This window comes from Phycodurus eques, chromosome 7, assembly GCF_024500275.1.
Source record: "Phycodurus eques isolate BA_2022a chromosome 7, UOR_Pequ_1.1, whole genome shotgun sequence".
NCBI classification, from domain to species: Eukaryota; Metazoa; Chordata; class Actinopteri; order Syngnathiformes; family Syngnathidae; genus Phycodurus; species Phycodurus eques.
This window is the reverse complement of record NC_084531.1, coordinates 7,172,057-7,195,956: the sequence shown is the minus strand read 5'-3', so window position 1 is coordinate 7,195,956 and position 23,900 is coordinate 7,172,057. Positions and strand designations below refer to the sequence as shown.

Below are 23,900 nucleotides of genomic sequence, written 5' to 3'. Positions count from 1 at the left end.
GGCTAACTGATAATTCATTGGAGGTTTTACACTGTTGGGTGATGACATAATATTTCAGTCATGGAGTACTGAAACAGATGTGTCAGAGTGGAATAAAAACATTCATAACAAGTGCGTTTGGAAGCTTTACTTACAAATTTGCACATGGCACCTCTAGGTTATCGTCACATGTTGTTTTTCCCACGATCGCAGCGCAGGTGGTGCATGCTAACATCGCTCAAAACTCTTGCCCTTACTTGAACCTTACATTTACATACACTGACTTTAAAAAAACGAAAACATTGCAAAAGGCTATTTATACTTTTCTACTGTCATCAAAGGTTTTGTAAAAATATACTGTATATTTCCCATGTGCTTAACGTTCTGTAATGGACCACCGTGTTTCTTTTAATGATTGTTAGTTTGTCAATTCTGGTATTGGAAAAAGTCATCTTTCTTTTTTTCTTTTTTAATTAGGATGGCAATATTTTCTCATAACAAGAGCTGTCTTTTAGTTTTTTTTCTTGCGAGAAGGACAGGTTGCACAGAGAAAATAGAAAGAAGGAAATATAACATGATTTCTGAGTAACACAGCAGCTGCTGCCACACACACTAAACATGTCGCCTTGTCACCCCAATCGTACAATTGTTCACAGTGACTTGAAATGGGGAGTACAAAACAACCTTGAGTCACGAGCAACATGCTGCTTCACCAAATCTAAACATTATTATCAGATCAAAGTAGCAAAAAATAAAAATAAATAAATAAACAAGCTAACAAAACAACAACAAAAACGTTTTTCCCAAATAAAACACATTTTTGTTGTTGCAGCGAGTTGGTCGGCATGTGAGGGTCATCAGGCAATCTGGCATTTGTTCTCCTGTTGTCTTGTTCAGCCACGCTTGTGCGGCTTGCTTTAGCTGCTGTTTCGTCTCTACCGTGTTTAGTATAGACAACCATAACATTAGATATGCTATCTTATTTCTTTCTTCCTTTTTTAAGTTTTATGTACAGATGTCAACTTTGTCAGAATCAGAGGTGAGGACTAGAGTCACATGACTTGGACTTGAGTCAGAGCCGAGTCATATGAATTTGATGACTTTAGACTTGACAATATGCAACTCGACTTGGACTTGAACACCAATGACTCGCGACTTCACTTGGACTTGAATGCATTGACTTGACCAAAGCACTGAGAAACCAATACTTTGTGGCTTCGCTTTCCATTTTTCTTTGTGTGCAACTTAGTGTTTTACTACAATACGACATGGTAAGTGTCAACGTACGTATTGCTGAAGGTCTTAATGATTATTTACTGAGTCAAAGCGTCTCACAGAACTACTGTTAATTTTTGTTGTTGTTGTCATGTAACAGAGGACGGTCAGAAATTGACCAAGACGTCATTCTTTCACACACTACCAAAAGTAATGGTTTCATTAAAAACAAAAACAGTACAACATAAAACAACAATAAATGGGACAGCTAAATAAGGTATACATTCCAGGAACCGCTGTGAACATACACAGAAATGACAATGACATTTAATCTAACAAAAAGGACGTTAATTATTGCAAGAAAAAAAAAACATTCACGTTGCATTGTAGGAATTGCGCGGCTTGATGTCACGTATGCTTGTTTTTGTTAGCATTAGCAGCTAGCTTTGTGAGCGATCACGCAAATAGTTACACGGTGCTGGTTTAGTCAGTGTCGAGTTCGCAAGAGTCAGTCTTGTACTGTATTTGTTTTTTATTCACTTTATTTACCAATTGATCAGCACACAGCTACCGTCTATTCGACATGAAACTACAGTCTCCTTCCTGTCCTTTTCTTTGCCTCTTTTTGACGTAATAATTTTACATAGTGCCCCCTAGTGTTCCGACTGAGATACCCCAGTTGGATAAAATTGCACCTGTATAACAAGATGACAAAGTTGTGCTCCTCCTTTTTAAATTAATGCCTTATGTTTTTGATATTCACAAGAAATGCCAAGTTTAAACTGAAATCTATTCATATTTGTGTTTGAAATTGCCTCACTAGGAATGTTCGAAGACAAGGAAATGCAGTTTCTTGCTATATGCACGATGTGAATTTAAGAAAAATACTGTTCATTATCTCAAAGAGGAAACCAGTTGGTTGTTCATTTGTAAGTGCAATGTCTCTTATCCCCTTGTGTATTCATGATTGCTCTTTAACCAAGCAAATGTATATTTTATCCTTTTACGTGATTATTCCGATAGAATTGCTACTACATTTGCTGTTTTTAGTAGTAGGAGTAACTTGTCAGCAATTGAGCTGCCTGAAGTACACCTCAAATGCTGATAATAATATCACGGTTACAGATATCGGTATGATTCGAGCCTTGCTATGGACAAAATCAACTGCAACTCATTGTTGGAGAGATGCTAGTCTGCATCCTGATTGGTGAAGTACCATTGAGCAAGAAACCCAAGGCCGCCACCCAAACCAAAGCACCCAAATTCCTTCATGCCCACTTAGCTAAACACACACATTCAGTTTTCACCTGTGGATGTTGGCCCGGTCGTCAGCACTCTTTTACTCTCCCTCCAGTATAAGTCAAGTTTAATTTATTCAGTTGGTGACGGTCGTTTGAATTAAAAGTACCAACTGAAGGTTGAATAATGATGATCTGAAATGAAGCCAAACAGAGCCTTGGAGGTGAGACAAAACAAACACAAAGTAAACCAGGCTTTATGTAATCAGCCTTGCATTTTCCCATTACTCTGCTCTGTATTAATTTTTCAAATTTACTACTCAGCATAAATCTTACTGTGAGACATTAAGCAACAGGACATGATGTGACTGTTTTACGATTAAGGACGCGGAATAAATCAAATGTTTCATGATCCATATTGTTTTGATTGCAATTGTTTTCCATGTGTTAACACAATAAACAAGTAAGGGCAGGCAGATAATAAAGTGTAAATCCATGGCAATTAGTTTGAATGATAAAACTGTATTGTCTGATACTGAAAGCAGAGAGGAACAAAATTCTAAGAAAGAAAAATGAAATAAATATTGTATTTTCTAATGTAACTTATTTGTCCTAATCAATAGTTCCTGGTGAATTGTGGTTACTTGGCTTTAATAATGTGAACCCATCCATGCAGGCAGTGCATGCATGCACTGTGAAATGCTTTTTTTGCCTGAGGGAAAGAAAGTTGATGTTGCTTAAGTCTGCCTCTAGGTTGCAGTGTTGAATTGTGTTTTTCCACTTCACCTGCTTGTTCTTTTTCCCTTTTAAATTGACATTGCAGATTATTCAAGTCCTCCTCAACCCGAAAAATGTGCTTCACAAATTCATGATCCAGTCTGTTGGGCTGTGTTATCAAAATATATATTTATATTTTGATCAGATTTGAGGGTTTGGTTTCACAAAGCATTATATATAACAGGGGAAAAAAATAAAGTTACTCAATAGCTTAAAGAAACCTGTCAATTCACACGGTCCTCACACTTAAACCACAAATGTAAAATTCCAACAAACTGTTAATTAGCATGGAATATTTATTTGATTTGATTAACTTCAGTTGAGACAAAGATCACATTTCACTCAATAATTTACCAACTAAAGACTTTATGAGGAGAATGTGCACAAATGAATGTGTTCCATTACAAGAGTTTTATAAACATTACATCATGCTTAGTTTTATTTTGGATTTAACAAGAATTATTAATTGAACAAGTTTCATTATTGTGGCTGCAGTTTGCAGTAGTATGAAATTGCAAAGCCTCATACTGTAAATGGTTTAATATCTGTACTATACTTTGGTTACCTTATTTAGCTACCACAGAAAACTAAAACATAACATGAAACTAAACTTCCAAAAAGAATTGCAATGCTCACTTGCAGTTTTGTTTTTGTACAGTATGTACATATAAGTAAAAGAGAGAGAGAGAGAGAGAGAGAGAGAGAGAGAGAGAGAGAGAGAGAGAGAGGTTCTCGGTATCACCAAAACCACCCAAAGAAAACTGGCATGTTTATTGAGCCATTACAGTAACATTGCATCATCAGGAGAGCAAGCCATTTTCAACACTTTTAGTTGGTCAGTAGTTTATCTCTCTCTCTCTCTCTCTCTCTCTCTCTCTCTCTATATATATATATATATATATATATATATATATATATATATATATCCATCCATCCATTTTCTGAGCCGCTTCTCCTCACTATGGTTGCGGGCGTGCTGGAGCCTATCCCAGCTGTCATCGGGCAGGAGGCGGGGTACACCCTGAACTGGTTGCCTCTCTCTCTCTCTCTCTCTCTCTCTCTCTCTCTCTCTCTCTCTCTCTCTCTCTCTCTCTCTCATATGCTTGTTAGTAGAGTAGGTTAGGCCAATCGAGACATCGACTGAGTTGGTTTAGTCTCCACAAATGATAGTTAAGACACCTCCATGGTGCAATATAGAAATAGAAAACTGGTTATTTACTGATTAGCATACCATGCTGAGGCTAATCGCTCAGGAGCAATTTATCAAGCAAGTACACAGTGCTAAATAATTGGAGGCAGGGGAGCTATTTGCAGAGGTAGGAGTAAGTCACAATATGAGAGTTGCAAGCTTCAAGTCCCAAGTTATTGTGGCAAAAATTAAGAAAAGCCATCCTGACTACATTTAAAGCATGTCAAGTCAAGTCATTACTTGATATAAGCAATACGGAAGTCAGGTCAGTCACAAAATTGCTCACAACATATTCGCGTGATAATAAACAAAAAATGTCCACCAATTATAACACAAAAAGTGCATTTATACCCATCCATCCATCCATCCATTTTCTGAGCCGCTTCTCCTCACTCGGGTCGCGGGCGTGCTGGAGCCTATCCCAGCTGTCATCGGGCAGGAGGCGGGGTACACCCTGAACTGGTTGCCAGCCAATCGCAGGGCACATACAAACAAACAAACAACCATGCGCACTCACATTCACACCTACGAGCAATTTAGAGTCTCCAATTAATGCATGTTTTCGGGATGTGGGAGGAAACCGGAGTGCCCGGAGAAAACCCACACAGGCACGGGGGAGAACATGCAAACTCCACACAGGCGGAGCCGGGGATTGAACCCGGGTCCTCAGAACTGTGAGGCTGACGCTCTAACCAGTCGCCCACCGTGCCGCCGCATTTATACCCATAAATGTTAAATGAACAACAACTTAAAGTATTAAATTATGTGTGTCATACACATAATTTAGTGTCATACACGTCAACATTTTCATGTGTTTACAGCTACCAATGCAGTAATTTACTGTGATGATGAATCTTGAAATATTTTGTAGCTATATGGCAGTAAACATTCCTTCAAAAACAAGTCATGCTCTCTTGTAAATTGCTCATATTTTGTCATTTGTTGTAATATTAATTGGGCATTGCTTTACATCTAAATGTATGTCAGCATTGTAATAACTAGTTTTAGTCGAACAACAGTATATTAAAGGTGCATTTTCCCCCCATTTTGTGACACGATCCCGTAGAAGTCACGGCATTCGCCTATTCCACCTATGTGGCGTGCCGGTGATGTACAGTATATACATGTACATGTTATATATATATCCATCTACATGGACAACTAACTAAACATATTGTTTGACTGGCCAGCTGAGATGCATGGAATTCCTCCCTTATTAGTCAAGTTCTGGTGGTTTGGAGATTCGTCCATGTTTATTACGAGTTGTAATTTCAGTTTTTTTTAAAAACCCGTCAAAACAATTGAGAAACTCTGTAATACATCTGGCAGTGATTTTCAATTTTATGTTGATCATTAAGATGCATGCAGAATTTATTTAAAACTCAAAACCCGTTTTTCACATAAAAGCTGCATGATTCTAGATACCATTTTCCACAGAGGTATTGTACATTTGAATGGTGGACATGCTACTGTATTGCTCGCGATCAAAAAGAATCATTCTCCATTCATCTTATGTGAAACTAATAAATCAATGTATACAGCAAAGCTTCCTCATCCAGAAAGTATGCAATAAAACACAATTTACTTGCTTTAATGCAAGGCTATTAATATCTACAGTAGCCTAGTTTTAAAAGCATATGTTTATTTCCAGATTTTCTCACCATTATCAAATATGCAATTCAAAGAGAATTATTTTTAAAAAATAAAAATAAATCATGGTATTGAATTTCTTTTGTGTTCTCTTTCAATTTTTAAGCAATAGCTTCTCCGACTCCACTGAAGGCAGATGGCTTGACAGAAATCTGAAGACAGACAGAGGAAAGAGTAAGATTTCCATCCCAAACTGATGAAATCCCGCTCCCAAACGCACCCACCAATCTACAAACTGAAATACAAACCCCTCCTCTATCCATTTCTCTCATTGTCCAGCCTCATTCATATTTCACTTTTAAGTCATTTCATTTCAGATGTATTCATTTTCAATATACTTATGTATGAGTCTTACTCTTTCACCACACTGCCTCTCCCCTCGTTATTTTTAAATTCCTCTCTTCCTTCCTTTCTTTTTTCTTTCTCCATCCTCACCTTCCCCTATCACCACCCCCTGCCCAAGACCATCCCATTACAGTAATCCATCACTCCTCCATCAGCCACCATGCAAACAGGCCTCCTGGTTTCCATAGAAACCACCTCCCAGCCTAGCACCGCATTGCCCCTTTCTGATTGGTTGGCAAAGGATTGGCGGTCACAGTCTGTCTGGGAGATGTGGTAATTGGCTGGTAAATCACACACAGCACACACACGCACGCACGCACACACACACACGCACACACGGCCGCACAAATATTTTCATAGTTATCAAAGGGAAACTGAGGTCAGCATGATGAAGCTGAATATGGTGGCTTTAGGCTGTGTGTGCGCGTGCATGCTTGTGTGCGTGCGTGCGTGTTAGTGTGTGTGCGTGCGTGCGTGCGTGTTAGTGTGTGTAGGCACGTGAATGTGCTGCATTCACTCAGGCATGGGGTTTTCTGAGGTTTTGGAGCTGGTGGCAGGGGGCTGTTTGAGCTTGGAAGGTTTTAGAAAAGTTGGAGTCCGGCCAAATATTGAATGGAGGAAGTATTTAAGCATGTTTTCAAAGCCTATTTCATATTTTAAATACCTATATTTCCTCAAGGAAGCCTTTTGGTGTTTGACTAGTGGAAAGAGGCAGAGAAGGGAAAAGGAAATGGTTGATCAGCTCAACTACACCCTGCTGCTGTCGGGTCTGGCCAACACAGACACTGTGATGAATGTCTCGTCTGCAGGAGTACACAAAGAGCAAAAAGTGGACCTGCGCTGAATAGCAAAGCATGTTCTCTTCTGCAGTGGTTTTCAAGAGTCAATTGCAGGCCCTGATGTTGACCTTTTATAGGATTTCAAGTCAGCAATAGACAAGAACACTTCCATGGTACATATTTTTGAGCCGTTGTTTTTGGACATAATTAATGGTTACTCAGATACCTTTGGAAAATTTTGGAAAGACAAATTAATGTCCATCCATCCATTTTCTATACTGTTTGTTGCCATTAATGTTGTGAATGAGCTGCAGCCTATCCAAACTGACTTTAGGCAGGAAGCAGGGTATACTGGACTGGTCACTTGTCCATGGCACAGTGAAGAAGAAAGCAATGTGGAGCCACCAAATGTGACTTATTTGCAGCATGTTATCGAGAAAATGTTTTTGGGCATTTTAGTACCTGTTAGATGAAAAGATGGTCATCTGTTTGCCTACAATTATAATTTTCCCAAATTGAATAACTTACATTTACATGCTCCGAGTCTGAGCACAAAAAAATAAACGCAAGCATACAAAAACACAAATGGACAACACAGACATTATTTTTCAGTCTCATCATTTTAATGGAAAAAAACTGAGTCAAGGGAAGAAAAAGGGGAGAATGTTGAATTTACAGACAACGATTGCAGTGATGACAGCATGAGAATAAAAAGTGTCGAAGAAGATTGCATCTTCCGCTCGAGTTAGAAAAGACAAATTAAAACTTTTTATCTGGGGTTATTTACAGAAGACAATCAGATTGGGGGGAAATGATACAAAAATAACAAGTGCACTCACTCACACGCATACGTACAGTTCTTACAATGATCTTCTTTTTGGTGGAAAAATTAAAAAGTGCAAGCAAAATCACAGAATGGGAATTTACAAGAGAAGCCGAGAATGGCCGAAAAAGCATCAACTCTCTGACCTTGCCAGTCCACATTTTTAAATTGGGTAGCAGGATGCTTTAAGTTTCAATTTACAATAACATGATGCCCATATTACAAAATGGCTGCCTTATCCTTCTCACATCGTACAATCAAAAATGACTCTATCATTAAGTGCCAGGAAAACTTTCATTTTAAAGGCTTTTCAGTTACCATCATCTTCATCCATCCAAAAAATGCAAACATTACATCTCTTATCAATCAAACAATCAGTCAGCTCTTTGCACTCAAATGAAGATTTCACAACCCAGATGACTGCTTAGTGGATTTAACCAGGACATTATGACAGCCTGTGATCAGAGAAGTTAGTAGGATTTCCAACAAAAGTACAATTAGCATGATATAAAGGTAAAAACAAAAAAGTTTCCTCCAAAAATGTACAAATCCATTTGCCCAAATCCCTCGGACATGATGGCAGAACATTGTTTTCATGGCAACATGAAAGCATTTTCAGCACAGCTTGATGGCCATGTTTGCGTTGAATGGAAGCCTCTTTTTGCGGAGGTGTGGTTGCTGGAAATGTTTTAACAAAGTACAGTATGTAACGCTTTTGTACTCGTTCCTGCTAATTTCAAATGAAGCGCAGTGAGAGATCAAATGGACCAAGATTGTGGGAAAAGAAAGACCAAAGAATGCAGATAATTATAATAGGGTTATAGTTTTGTCTCTGCTTGTTCACAAATAAATAATCATTGACTATCAAATGTGAAATTTGAAACATTTCAGGCGTCATTCATGTAAACAAAATTACTTTGGCCATCACATACAGTACAGTGCAAAAGTCTCTACCATTTTTGTTGCCTTTTTTTTTTTTTAAACCTTTCTCATAGCAGTTAATTCGACAAAGTACAAGTAGGACAGATACTGGATTATGCAAAACAAAACCAAACTCTATAAAGGTGCAGATACAGGATTGCATTTTCACCATTTGAGTTTGTATGGCATCAATGCAGCCCCCTAGAATGATAGTGGCACTGCCGATTGGTTCGTTATTCCCCACAAACCCGGAAATTACCTAACTAATGAACAGACGCAAAAACAAAACACTAGTAAGGCGCTCATCACTGATCGTTCCTTGTTGTTATTTGTTACTTTTGTTGACTTTGGTGGCAGTCTGTGCTGTACTGAGTGACATCTGAGTTCTACACGCTGACTACAGCATTGCTAAAACGACAAATCTAATGATGGATTAAGACTTTTCCACAGTACTGTACATTAAAAATTATATTTCCCCTTTTCTCTCTTTTAAAAAGACATCTTGCATCTCAAAGATAAAAGATTATTGGAATGATGCATCCTCACTGGTTAAAATCACCCTCCTAAATTATATTCTGCATTATCTTTCATGTTAACCAGACATGTTGTCTCAGGATATTATTTTTCCTCAATAGTAGACTCCCTCAAAATATAAACTAGTTTGTATCTTCAATGAAACATTGTTTTTTTTTTTTTCTCTGGTTGAGTGACACATATGTACATGCTGGTTTTGGTGGTTTATTGTGCAGAGACAGAGAGAAACGAATGACATGAGGCTTCGCTGGAACTTTGATCACCGCGCCCAAAGATGTGTATGTTATGTTATGCTACTGTACATGTGTCAACGGTGCAAATGACTGTGACACACAGGCAGACATATTTTGATGCAAATACAGCTGGTCATAATGAGCTTGCAAACAAGTAAACTTAAGTTATAGGAGTGGTTGCTATTAATAAATACAGTCCAACTAAATATTTGATCATGTCATGCCATTATTTTAGGCAGAGTAAATTGAATAATGAAGACAAAAACTGTTTATCAAACTGATGTTCATTCCGCAGTTTGAGCTCCTATTGAGTGTGTTGTAAAAAAGAATAAAGAGGCAGCGGAATAAGACCACATATAATTAAAAATAAACACGTCTCACTTAAGAGCTGTTTATGGAATGGCTGGTAGACGATGTGTATCACAGTGAGAACTCCAAGACTCAGCCATTTGAATTTGGTTTTGCACATAAGTAGTACTTGAGCATTAACTTGTGACATTTCCTGGTTAAAAGAATTACTTTGTGTCACCTGCATCATTGCCGGAATGCTTGAACAGGAAAATGTTGGTTTTCCTCACATTCAAATTACCTCCCTCATACTCAACGACTCACATACAGAAGCTCCCACTGAGTGTGGAGCCAGCTACAATGACTGCGCACACAAGTGCGCGCACGCATGAACGCGCGTGCACACACACACACACACGCACACACACACGCACACACACAGTTTAAAACACGGCTAATTTGGCCAAAACAGCTCTTATCACAAAGACATTATTGCGATTTAAGTGTGCTTTCTTCTCCAGTTCAATTATAAACATTTCCCAAGCAATCAAAATTAAGACATGCAGATGAAACGTAATAACAATAAAAAAAGAATCATTAAAAAAGCCAGACAAACTGCGTTATCCACACAGCAACCGTACATTCGCAACACACTGACAATACACAAGCACGTGGTGATGTGTTGGCTTCACAGTCATTGTCTCACAGAAGTGGAAGATGTTTGGAGAGTTCCTAAGTCTAAACAGTCATTTCACACCCCAAATACAGTGTTTTATCAGAGACAGCTGATTTGAGAAGATCCACTCTCTTCTTTCACATGTTGATATTAACTGGACAATATAGGCCTTCATAATCCACTGTGAAATCATTTATGGGGTAAAGTGGTTTGAGCTCCACACGAGAAATTGTCTGCAAGAGTTTAGAATGATTCTGAATTCTGTACAATTATTGGAAACTGCTCGAGGAAGCAAGATCTTACTGAAGAAGTTCACTGCAGCGTAAGCCGTAAGCGTTCATTGTCCACAGTTGTCGCCCCGTTGTTATCCAGGGTCTTCCAAGCCACGTCCTCTGCTTTGCACCTTTCCATCTTGTTAATTCTCATTCACTACTTGAATGAGTTGCAACCAGAGATCATTAGGGCTCTGCTGAGGGCCCTTGAGGGGAGCCAGTGGAGTAGTATTCCTCTAAGTACCCTTGACAGGCTGGAGTGTGTGTCTTGTGAGCAAACCTATTGCCATCTCATGAATTCTTCTGCACCAGAGGAGGACAGAATGTGTGTGTTTTCTGTGTTTGTGTTTGTGTTTGTGTGTGTGGTGGAAGTCGATTCACATTCATTCACAGCAGACGAGTGTGAGTGACAAATGGACGTTGGAAGTTACAGTGTACGTAGCTCTCCTCGAATGATGTTCAGATGAAGTTCCTGGATCCTGTGCTGAGTCAAAGGTCCCAAGGTCAGAACGTAGAGGTTGACCGGTGCCTGTCGACAGGGCAGTCGAGGCTCAAACAGAGAGACAGAGGGCGACAGAGGGAATGTTTGGGACAGGGTGAAGGGCCAAGAAGATGAGGCACGCAGAGCTAGCTCTCCAGATTAATTGAGGGTGATGTAGGCTGAGGCCTTCTCCTTCAGTTGTCTCAAACACAGATGACAGCTCCAGCTTCCTGAAACACACACACACACACACACACACACACACCAATCATGAGTTCAATCATTGCTATTGTAAAGCCTTGTGGATTAATCCCTCATTCAGAGTGTTAAGTAATGCTGTAAATGAAAGTTTGATGTCACAGCATCACATTTGGGCTTGTGGTTAGCGGGTGGAAGGGATTTGACAAGTAGGTTAGTATGGGTTTGGGATTTGTGACATTAAGTAAGAACCAACTGTGCAGCATATGTAAAATAGGAGTTTTATTAAGTGAGACTTCATTAATAACTGCTGAATCCTAACCTTATAATACTGTGTGTAATCAAAAATAAAAGATGTGCAGCCGCAACATTTCAGACGGCAAGTGTTGCACTATAGTGACACTGCTTCTGCAATCAGCCAAGTAACGCCATGGAAACCGACTACTGTAAATTTGTACTACTTATTTCCATGACAACAGCATTCAAAATCCTCATCCAGTACGATAAGCCTATGAATGTGCCCTACAAGGCAACTGAAGAAAATGAACCTGCTAAATTTCAGTAATGTGTAAAATGAAAATAAAATGCATCTGCTTACTGAACATTGCATGGGTAAACAAGCACAGACTATATAAAAACATATGTCCTTAAAAATATAATGCTTTTGTTGACTCAGTTTTGTGGTGCTATACTAAGTTAACAATGTTCATTATTGTGGTATAGTTTGTGGTGTTAGAAATGTACTGTATCACAAATACAGGTATTTCTGGTATTTTATTAGCTTGTAATGTAACGTTGGGGAGGCAAAGATATTAGAAACATCTGAGCCCATATGCCTTTTCTTCATTGGCCTACAGGGCAGTTATGATTGACTCCTGCTAACTCTGCCTGGAAACCTTTGGTGGACAAACATGTGACATTAACTGTCAAAAGAATCTGAGCAATTCAGTTGAACTATGTTGTTGCCTTTGCTAGATAGTCAACATCTAATTTCAGCTGTAAAGTTTGTTAATAAATCATGAATGATTTTTGTTGTTGATTTATATTAGTGTCACTTGAAATTGGAATAATAAAAAAAGAATACATCCAACGCGTAGTAGGCTGGTATGAAGTAGGTTTGGTTAGTAAAGGTAATAGATACCTTCTGGAGGTTCAGACATAGGAGGGCTCAGACAGTACATGTGGTAGCCTCTGTCACAATCATCACAAAACAACAGCTGATCCTGGAACAGAAAAATAAATGCTCAATTCAACAGATAATTTAGAGACTCATTTATTAAGTTGAATTTCCTTGAATGGAAATACCTGGATATAAGAATGCAGTGCATGGTTTTAACATACATCCATTCTGGAATTTCAAGTTAAACATGGACTTTTGAAAAGTTTAATAAATATACGTTTATTCTACTAATCGGAAACATAATATTTCTGTTAATCATGAATGTACACTTTTACCAAAATGAAGTTATTATTATTATTAACATTATCAGCTCAGATTGTCACAGCTTTTGTGCTGACAAATATTAATGCCAGCAATATCTGACATGAAAAACCTGTGTGTGTGTGTGTGTGTGTGTGTGTGTGTGTGTGTGTGTGTGTGCATGTTTGTTTTTGTGGAGATGTCGTATGCATACACGCCACAAAATGAGAACATTTTGAATTATGAGGACACAGCCAGAGTCCTCAATGCAGACAATGCAGAAGTGTTTCTAGGGGTGGAGAAAGCTAAAATCCAAAGTTTCAGCACATGTCCCCATAAACCATATAAACCTGAATTTTGTGTATTACTGTGTATGAGACCACTGGCCCTAGAGCTGGGATGTGGCATTGCACCCCCTAATGATGACTCTATGTGTGTGTGTGTGTGTGTGTGTGTGCTTGCAGTCAAACGTGTTCATGAGGACAATGAACTATACAATGAAATGGCCTGCAATGTTTAGTACAATGCTGTACAGAATACAGTCAGTAATTACTATACCAGAAAGCTTTGTTGATTTTCTTCTGCAATCATAAAATAATATGTCCAGCAGGACCACACAACAGCAGGCCTTTCTGTTTGCACATGTGCACAGAGCAGGTGCAGTGGCATTCCAGTTGCTAGGCAAATGTTTAATTCTGAATAAATTACAAAACTGCAAAGCCCTTGCATTTAAAAACATTTTCCACTAATTTCTGATTGAGTGAAATCTTACGTCATTCTCAGAGGTGCCACACAGGCTGCAGGACTTGCACTCGATGCACTGCCAGCGATAAGTCCTCACTGCAGCTGTCATGTTCACTGTGAACTGCAGACAGGACGGGTGGCCTGGGTTCGCCACATGCACATACACACGCACGCACACACGCACACAGAGGCAGACAGACAGACACGCACACACACACCAGCACGCACATGCCCACATAATTTTCACCACTACTGTGTACTTTGAATGTTGCCAGCCCTCTATCCATTAATTGGATTACTTCTTGGAAGTGATTTATTCCGATTTAAGAGATGCTCAACAGTGTACTTGACGTGAACATCTTATTTAATTAGATAATGGAAATTATTTTCTATTAGCATCTTTGTTGCATTGTTTTAAACTGATTATATAATATGAAATTTTATGGAAAAAGTATTTTGTGAACAATGATCAGGGTATTTGGTAATAAAGCCAAAACATTACCACACTTAAGCCATTCTTTCAGTTACTAGAGACAGGCATTGCTGTCCAAATGCTATCTTTTTCATTCAACACTTTTCCATCTTACTGTATTTACTTTCATATTAGTTGACCTACTGTAAGGACTTCAATTAACAAAAAACAACAACAACAAAAACTAGTTCATCCATATTTCCTGCAATATTCTGGTTTGAAGAAAAGGACCATACCAGTGTTTTGCATGCTTTAACCTATACATTACAAAGCACGTACATCTTTTTGGTTTTATTTTTTATTTTTAGATAAAAAGAAACATTGAATGGGTAATATATACATAGATATACTGTACATAAAATAAAAAAAATACAGCAAATCTGTCAGATGCAATCTGTGCATTTATAAATACTTCAAGAATTTACAATGTTTTTAAAATTCACACAACTCAAGAAACAAATGGACTGATAAGATAATAAATAGACGAAATGGTACATGTAGTAGAGACAACATCATACTTGATTAGAATGCACAGCCTAAATTCACGGTAGAAAATCATTCAATCAGAAAAAGAACAATGGTTAATGGAAAATGCATGCAGCTTACAACATGATTGCAAACATTTATTTCTGTTTCCAGACAATAAGGTGAACCCAAAAATATGGTTAACTTTATTGTAAAAAAAACAAAAACAAAAACAAACATTGTAATCAGTGAACTATTTAGAATTTGGACAGGAATATTATGTTTTCATTCTGAGCATGTGTCATCATATTAATGAGATGCGTAGGATCTTCTTAGTTTCATTTCTTTTGATCGTAGCTCAATGCTATGTTTAATCGATAAGAACATGTGTTCCAAAGAAACCAACAAAACAAACATTTTCTACTCATCAGTACAATAAAGATGGTAAAAGGTACTGTTTGTCATATTTTGTTCATATTACTAAGCAATGAATCATTAATAAATGGAATCTGGTCCGATTGAAAACGACTTGATATTGGACAATACACAGAATAAAAATGCATAACTTCAGGACACAGTTGACTTTTTCAATTTCACCAATTTATTCATGTCCACTAACACATTAGCATCAGGAAAATCAGATTATGTTTTATGACGATAAAAAAATTGGTGAAATAGAGATGAATCAACTTCTATCTCTAAAGATCTCCGTGTCGGCTTCCAGGTCACCTTGGTGATTTAGATTTATCCTCTCATTGTCAGATGCATACAGCATTGATATATTGTTAAGGTCTTACATCTTAACAGACAGGTTTTTTTTTTTATGTATACTTTTGAGTTGGGCCTATTGCTCAACTATATTTACATCAAATCCCTAAGTTATGTCACTGGGAAATGCTAATACAATGGGAACATTTTAAATCAGCTTAACATGTCATCAGCAAGTGATGTGGCAAGTTAAATATAGTCAAATCATCACAATTGTTATTTATGGTGAGTTAATGCGACTTAGTTTTACTCTATACTGTAATTATTCAATATAGTGTTACTTATATGTATGTTTCTAAACTAGAAGAACGCCATGCTCTCAATGGATATACAGTGGGTACGGAAAGTATTCAGACACCCTTAAAATTTTCACTCTTTTTTTTTTTATATTGCAGCCATTTGCTAAAAACATTTAAGTTCATTATTTTCCACATTAATGTACACACAGCACCCCCTATTGACAGAAAAAAACGGAATTGTTGAAATTTTTGCAGATTTATTAAAAAAGAAGAACTGAAATATCACAGGCGGCACGGTGGACGACTGGTTAGAGCGTCAGCCTCACAGTTCTGAGGACCCGGGTTCAATCCCCGGCCCCGCCTGTGTGGAGTTTGCATGTTCTCCCCGTGCCTGCGTGGATTTTCTCCGGGAACTCCGGTTTCCTCCCACATCCCAAAAAATTGGAGACTCTAAATTGCCCGTAAGTGTGAATGTGAGTGCAAATGGTTGTTTGTTTGTATGTGCCCTGCGATTGGCTGGCAACCATTTCAGGGTGTACCCCGCCTCCTGCCCAATGACAGCTGGGATATGCTCCAGCACGCCCGCGACCCTAGTGAGGAGAAGCGGCTCAGAAAATGGATGGAAGAAATATCACACAGCCGTAAGTATTCAGACCCTTTGCTAGGTATATAGTAGAAGCACCCTTTTGTGCGAAAACAGCCATGAGTCTTTTTGGAAATTATGCCACAAGTTCTTCACACCTGGATTTGGGGATCCTCTGCCATTCCTACTTGCAGATACTCACGAGTTCCGTCAGGTTGGATGGTGAATGTTGGTGGGCAGCCATTCTCAGGTTTTTCCAGAGATGCTCAATTGGGTTTAAGTCAGGGCTCTGTCTGGGCCATTCAAAATCAGTCACGGAGTTGTTCTGAAGCCACTCCTTTTGTATTTTAGCTGTGTGCTTAGGGTCACTGTATTTTTTTAAGGTCAACCTTCGTCCCAGTCTCAGGTTCTGAGCACTCTGGAGAAGGTTTTCGTCCAGGATTTCCCTGTACTTGGCCGCATTCATCTTTTCTTTGATTGCAAACAGTCTCCCTGTCCCTGCAGCTGAAAAAAAAAGCATGATGCTGCCACCACCATGCTTCACTGTTGGGACTGTACTAGGCCGGTGATGAGCAGTGTCTGGTTTTCTCCACACATGCCACTTAGAATTAAGGCCAACAATTTATATCTTGGTCTCATCAGACCAGAGAATCTTATTTCTCGCCATCTTGGAGTCCTTCAGGTGTTTCATGAGGGCTTTCATGTGTCTTACACTGAGGAGAGGCTTCCATTGGGCCACTCTGCCATCAAGCCCCGACTGGTGGAGGGCTGCAGTGATGGTTGACTTTCTAGAACTTTCTCCCATCTCCCGACTGCATCTCTGCAGCTAAGCCACAGTGATCTTTGGGTTCTTCTTTACCTCTCTCACCAAGGCTCTTCTCCCCCAATTGCTCAGTTTGGCCGGATGGCCAGCTCGAGGAAGGGTTCTGATCATCCGAAACGTCTTCCATTTCAGGATTATGGAGGCCACTGTGCTCTTAGGAACCTTATGTGCAGCAGGAGCCTATCCCAGCTATCATCTGGCAGGAGGCGGGGTACACCCTGAACTGGTTGCCAGCCAATCGCATGGGCACATACAAACAAACAACATTCGCACTCACATTCACACCTACGTGCAATTTAGAGTCCCCAATTAATGCATGTTTTTTGGGATGTGGGAGGAAACCGGAGTGCCCGGAGAAAACCCACGCAGGCACGGGGAGAACATGCAAACTCCACACAGGCGGGACCGGGGATTGAACCCCGCTCCTCAGAAGGCTGTGAGGCTGACGCTCTAACCAGTCGGCCACCGTGCCGCCCTTACTGCTACTACTGTGTGATATTTCAGTTTTTCGTTTTTAATAAACAAGTAAAGAATTCAACAATTAAATTTTTTTGTAATCAATATGGAGTGCTGTGTGTATATTAATGATGAAATAATTAACTTAAATTATTTTAACAAATGGCTGCAATATAACAAAGAGTGACAAATTTAAGGGGGTCTGAAAACTTTCCGTACCCACTGTAATTTGTTGAGAAGAGACTGGCACTTTAAAAAAAATCTCTTCATGTTTGTTTTTATACTGTGGTGAAAAACATACGATGAGAGCCATTTGAGCGTGGAGGGTGACATTTTAATCTCTCCAACATTTTGCCGTACATGATTGGTTGAAGATGGGCTAAAAACATTGGTATGGTCCATCTTTAAATATTGAGACTTGTGTTTGTTTTATTTGCATGTAGTCTATAATAAAGACTATATGATGTTTCGATGAGCAAAGGGGGGCAAGTCACTGTGCATCAACAGAGGACCACCTTGGTCCTTCCAAACATCCCCTTCATCTTTGCCCTACCTGAGCGTCCACAGTCCGCACAGGAAATAAGGTCCTCAGGACAGCCAGTCTTCTTTGAGCCACCAAGGCAAAAGTCGCAGTATCCATTGGCGATTACCGAGCCATCCGCTGCTTTCTTGGCTGTTGGAAGGGGAAAGAAGAGACGGCGGATTAGGAAGCAGGTTGCTGCACAGTGGAAGAAGAGTACTCTAAAAGGAAAACTCAGTGTGCTTTAATGTTGAGCAAGCAAGCTCGTGGTGTCAGCTTCTTGACAGCACAACAGATTTGCGAAGAGAAAAGTCATTACAAAACAGAATGACTGGAAAAAACATGTCGTCTTCTGACAACAAAATGTCAACGTTAAAACATATACCTGTGAGATATGAAAGAAACTTCTCAGCAGGAGATATTTCTTTTTACTATTCTATCTTTTTGCTTTTGCAAGGACCGCACCTGGTTCACCAAATGTTTGGTTCAGCCTATAGGAGATGTCCTCGGAGGGACATTGGCACAGGGGCGCAATGTGTGTGTGCGTGAATGTGAGACAGGCAGACAGAGAGAGAGAGAGAGAGAGAGAGAGAGAGAGAGAGAGAGAGAGAGAGAGAGAGAGAGAGAGAGAGAGAGAGAGAGGGCGAGGAGGAGTGTCAGTGAACAGTGTCTCAAATGACACTGTTCCACACTGTTATTTACTGAAGAGTCACAAGTCAAGAGGATTGACTGGTGACCAGTCCAGGGTGTTTTCTGCCTTTTGCCCAAAATCAGCTGGGATAGGCTCCAGCTCCACACAATCCTGAACCCGATAAGTGGTGTAAATAGATGAAATGCATTATAACTGTGGCTCAGACTCGCCCTCTAAATCCAGAGTTGTAATTTGTGTTGACAGTCATGAATAACTTCCAAATCTGAGTTGAATCCTTGTACTATTCCGAAATGAAGACATATCATATAGTCAAACAAATGAAAAATCTAATTTGATTATTTGAAAACTATTAATTGAAGCAGAAAGAGAGTAGCTACGCTGACACGTTTGGGCTGCCGCTTCTGCCTCTGGAAAAGTTTTTCTTTTTAGTTTAAATTGGCTTACTTTAACCAAGATCCCTCACCATACCATGATCAAAGTTTGAACCAGATATAAATTCTTGCTGTCTGGGACCAGCTGCCTCCTCTCTAGCTAGCTTCTTAGCTTGCGCAGATCAACTTTCTCTCATTCATTCTACTGCAGTTGCCTCTTTTCCGGCTTCGGCTGTGGTGCTGCTATGAATATCCGTACAGTTCCTCGGGCTTGACTATCGGACGCCTCCTTATGCAGAAGTCTCGGTGGAGGGCTACGGCTATTTGCATCCGTTATCCATGATCACCTTAACTGCAAGAAATAACTACAATTGCACACATGCGCAGAAACTGGCATTTTGACTTAGAAACTAAGTCAAAATGCCATCGGTCATAAACATAGGCTAAGAATCATTAATTTTTTGAATGTTTTAGGTAAATGCAATGTGGCAGCAGTTGCAGCTCTTGTCAGAAAAATGTCATATGCTATTCTAAGATTTATTCTGATTCGAGTCCAAAAATTCTGATCCGATGATCGTTTTTCCACGCCCACTCGAATCCCAGTTCGAGTCACCACCGATTTGTGCACAGCCCTCGCTATAACTAAAAACTGACAAAATAATAGATGTCCTTCAGATTAAAAAAAAAAAATCATGAATATGAGCACTGAGCAGCCATGAATGTATTTACCTATTAAGGCTGAAATAATAATAATAAGATGCCGGCACAGTGGTTAGCACATTTGCCTCACATTTCTGGGGATCGGGGTCTAAATCCCGGCCCCGCCTGTGTGGAGTTTGCATGTTCTCCCCGTGCCTGGGTGTGTTTTCTCCGGGCACTCTGGTTTCCTCCCACATCCCAAAAACATGCATGGTAGGTTAAATGGAAACTCTAAATTGCCCGTAGGTGTGAATGTGAGTGTGAATGGTTGTTTGTTTCTATGTGCTCTGCTATTGGCTGGCGACCGATTCAGGGTGTACTCCGCCTCCCGCCCGAAGATAGCTGGGATAGGCTCCAGCACCCCGCGACCCGAGTGAGGATGAGCGGTAAAGAAAATGGATGGATGGATGGATGGATAATAATAATAATATAATCCAGTGCCTACATCTAGAGATAAAAGCCACCCAGCCCATACAATTTGGAAAATTTGATTATTGAGGAAAAAAATTTGTCTAAAGTCACTCAGAACCAGCTCACTTCAAATCATAAGCAATCATAAGCATACAAACATTTATTGCATTTTCTTTGGTGTTTTTGGTGCTTTTTTTTTTTTTTTAACAACACTTATTCCAAAATAGGGCTCAGTCCCAACAAGATATGTTAAGAGAAGACAAACTAGAAGTTCATTCCTTAGAGTTTAGCAGGGGTATCAAACTTATTTTTGTCAGGGGCCACATCGTAATTATTACTTCCATCAGAGGGCCATTATGACTGTGAACCCATATAAATGAATTATCATCTCATATACACATATACACAGATACAGGGGCTGAAATAAGTATTTTAACATGGCACCATTTTTCTCCTTAAATATACGTCCAAAGGTGCTATTGACCTGAAAATTTCACCAGATGTTCGGAACAACCCAAGTAATCCATACATACAAAGAAAGTAGAAAACAACAGCTCAAAAATTTAGTTGTGTGTAAAAATTTGAAATGACACAGGGAAAAAGTATTGAACACATGAAGAAAGGGAGGTGCAAAAAGGTATGGAAAGCCAAGACAACACCTAAGGCCTCATTGCCAAGGTGTGAGTCAAGACACATCTCATGATGGGTAAGAGCAAAGAGCTGTCTCAAGACCATCGGAAAGTAATTGTTACAAAACATAACGATGGCATTGGTTACAGGCGCATAGCTAAGCTTCTGAACCTTCCAGTGAGCACGGTTGGGACCATAATACGTAAGTGGAAAGCCAATCATACCACCATAAATTTGCCTCGATCAGGTGCTCCTCGCAAGACTTGTGACAGAGGAGTGCAAATAACAATCAGGAGTTGTCCAAGAGCCAAGGACCACCTGTGGAGAGCTTAAAAAAGACCTGGAATTAGCACATACTATTGTCACAAGGAAAACGGTGAGAAATGTACTCCTGATTGATGGATGGATAACTATTTTGAAACCAGAAGCCTCTAAAAACAATGATTATTGCATTTATTTTAAAAGGGTGGATTGGCAACAAAAAATGCTTGTAATATCTAAAAGTTATTACAAGTGAAGACAATTTGCAATTTTGATACATTTGCAAAAAACGACGCAAAGGATTTGCTTTCGAGTGCCACATAAAATAATGTGGCGGGCCGGATCTGGCCCCCGGGCCACCAGTTTGACACCAGCGGTTTAGAAGTTAATACCATCCATCCATCTATGTTCTACTTCTTAACTGGAGCAGGGTCGCGAGTGAGCTGGAGGCTATCCGAGTGTCTGTGGGTGAGAGGTGGGGTACACCCTGCCCTGGTCGCCAGTCAATCACAAGGCACATATAGACAAACAATGGTTCACACACACATTCACACCTATGGGTAATTTAGATTCTTCAATTAACCTAACATGCTGAATATTTTTAAGAATGTGGGATGAAACCGTAAACCTACGCAAGTACAGGGAGAACATGCAAACTCGCAAAAAAAAAGGCGAATGCGCTGGCCACTTTAATAAAATCATATTCCATCACTGCAGGTCATGCCTTCCTCTCATTGTATGTATGCAGGTTCTTTTGAGTTTTTATTTTATTTCCCCTCATTTTACCAAGTGTTGTGCGTTCTAACCCACTGCCTGTCTTATTCGTCTGGCACGCACCCAACACCAAATCATGTCCTCCAACCACAAGAGGGCACAGAACACTTGGTGTGACAAACTCACAAGCTCCACTGCAAAGCAGTCCAGCCGCCATGTCCACATCTAATTACATATATAGAGTCTTGACTACTGTTTTGCTGTTGTACGCTTTATACCATTAATGGAAGCAATCACATGACCTCTGCAGACTGTTTTTGCATGCGTGTTCTTGTGCATATGTGAAAAGACTCAATGGATGGCCCTTTTTAATCTATCAGCGGATTATATTTAGGAATGCACACAGACACACTCACACAACCAAAAAAGAAACCATTTGTCATGAAGAAAAGCAAAAGCTAAACCCAGAGACACGCAGATAGACAATAGCATGTGATTGTGTGTGCGTGTGTGCGCGCGCGCGTGTGTGTGCGTGTGTGTGTGTGTGTATGGGCAAGGGGTCATTAATCCCTCTATTCCAGGGAGGAATTTTGTTTGGCCGAAAGGGGATAGGGGGTGAGGAGAGGGTGATAATGTGATTGAAAAGAGGGTGAGAAGGGAAGGAGAAGCAAGAGGGGGATAGATTTGGTATTGTGCCTCACAGGGTCTAGCTTTAATCCTTGGAGGAGTACAATAATTTAAACTAGTCTCTGATCAGAACGAGAGTCCAAGAGAGAGACAAAGAACATGAAATGACTATAGAAATACTGCTGAAGAATTTAACAAGGTTGCACTGTACACACACTAAAACTAAACAAGCAAGCGCTAGTCGTAACTATAAAAAATGACTGCTATACTGTGCACTGTTAAATAACACAAGGGTCGGATCAAAACAGTATTACATACAATAAAATACAATTATAGTTAGAAGATGCCTGTTACCACAATGTACACAAATTTAAATCACCACAGCCTTAGTATAAGGATATTATTAAAGGCGGATTTGTAGAGTTCTTGTGGCCATGGCTTCTCACTGTTACCTTAAATTCATAAGACAGATAGACAAAATTTTAATAATCTTTTTGCCGGAGATACCATTATGAGAGCTTGGTTGCATCAGCTTTTCATTATGGGAAATATTACCTGCATTTCATCAAACCTGTGATGGAAGGAGATACATGAGGACCTGGTTTGTGTTTTAGTTGATTAAAAATGTGATTTTTCATATCATCACTTCATATATGAGTTAGTGTAATATTATCGCTGTCATCACCTTTAGTACAGCAGTATTGACAACCCATTAAGTTACAAGTGGAAATTGCAGTAATGACGAATATTTACTTGCGTCATATTTGCAAAACAATACTCAGACACGGCGTGTCAATTTTGGTAATTTAGTACAAACAAAAGCTAACATTTCATATTACAATACAAAATAGTCTATACAAGTACTGCACTTAATTGCCAGAGATACTAAAATTCGTGGCAAGGGGTGCATTTTGCTATAATCTATGTCACTTGGCTATATCTAATTTGACAAGCTTCCACTGTGTTATAATACTTGCAGTAGTAAATGTGTCAAATCCGTTGCTGCTGCTGTTAAAACTGCCTAATTAGAAGTTCCTGTTGCAATTTAGTTCAGATTTTACAGTAGAGCATGTTTATTATATTATTATTATTATTGTTTGTAGTTTGCATGCAGTGGTGCTGTCATACAGAGAGCTGTTTCTACTATTTTGGTTACCTTATTTTAGCTACATAAGAGCGAAAATGTTACAATGCATGCAAAAAGCAGACTACACCCTGGACCGGTCGCCATGCAATCACAGAACAGGCACTAAGGAATTTACATTTAAAAAAGTGTTTTCATACATTTAAACATTTTTGAATAAGTTTAATTGTGTCTAAAGCCTGTTGAATGGCTTTTACCTACCGTATTTCATTTCCATACCGCTTATCCTCACCTGGGTTGCGGGCATGCTGGAGCCTATCCCAGCTGACTTTGGGCGAGAGGCGGGGTACACCCTGATCTGGT

At 39.4% G+C, this 23,900-nt stretch overlaps 1 protein-coding gene across 3 annotated transcripts in view; it reads right to left on the bottom strand.

Moving 5' to 3' along the window:
* Positions 1-7,815: 7,815 nt before the first annotated feature.
* Positions 7,816-23,900, bottom strand: part of dpf1 (double PHD fingers 1) — a 49,040-nt gene continuing 32,955 nt past the window's right edge. For all 3 annotated transcript variants that reach the window (XM_061682503.1, XM_061682501.1, XM_061682502.1), the window contains exons 9-12: positions 18,122-18,241; positions 13,791-13,903; positions 12,740-12,821; positions 7,816-11,630 (exon numbers count right to left, since the gene is read on the bottom strand). In XM_061682503.1, coding sequence (XP_061538487.1) covers positions 11,560-11,630; positions 12,740-12,821; positions 13,791-13,903; positions 18,122-18,241 — 386 coding nt within the window. In that variant the 3' untranslated portion in view covers positions 7,816-11,559. The remainder of the gene's footprint in view (positions 11,631-12,739; positions 12,822-13,790; positions 13,904-18,121; positions 18,242-23,900) is intronic.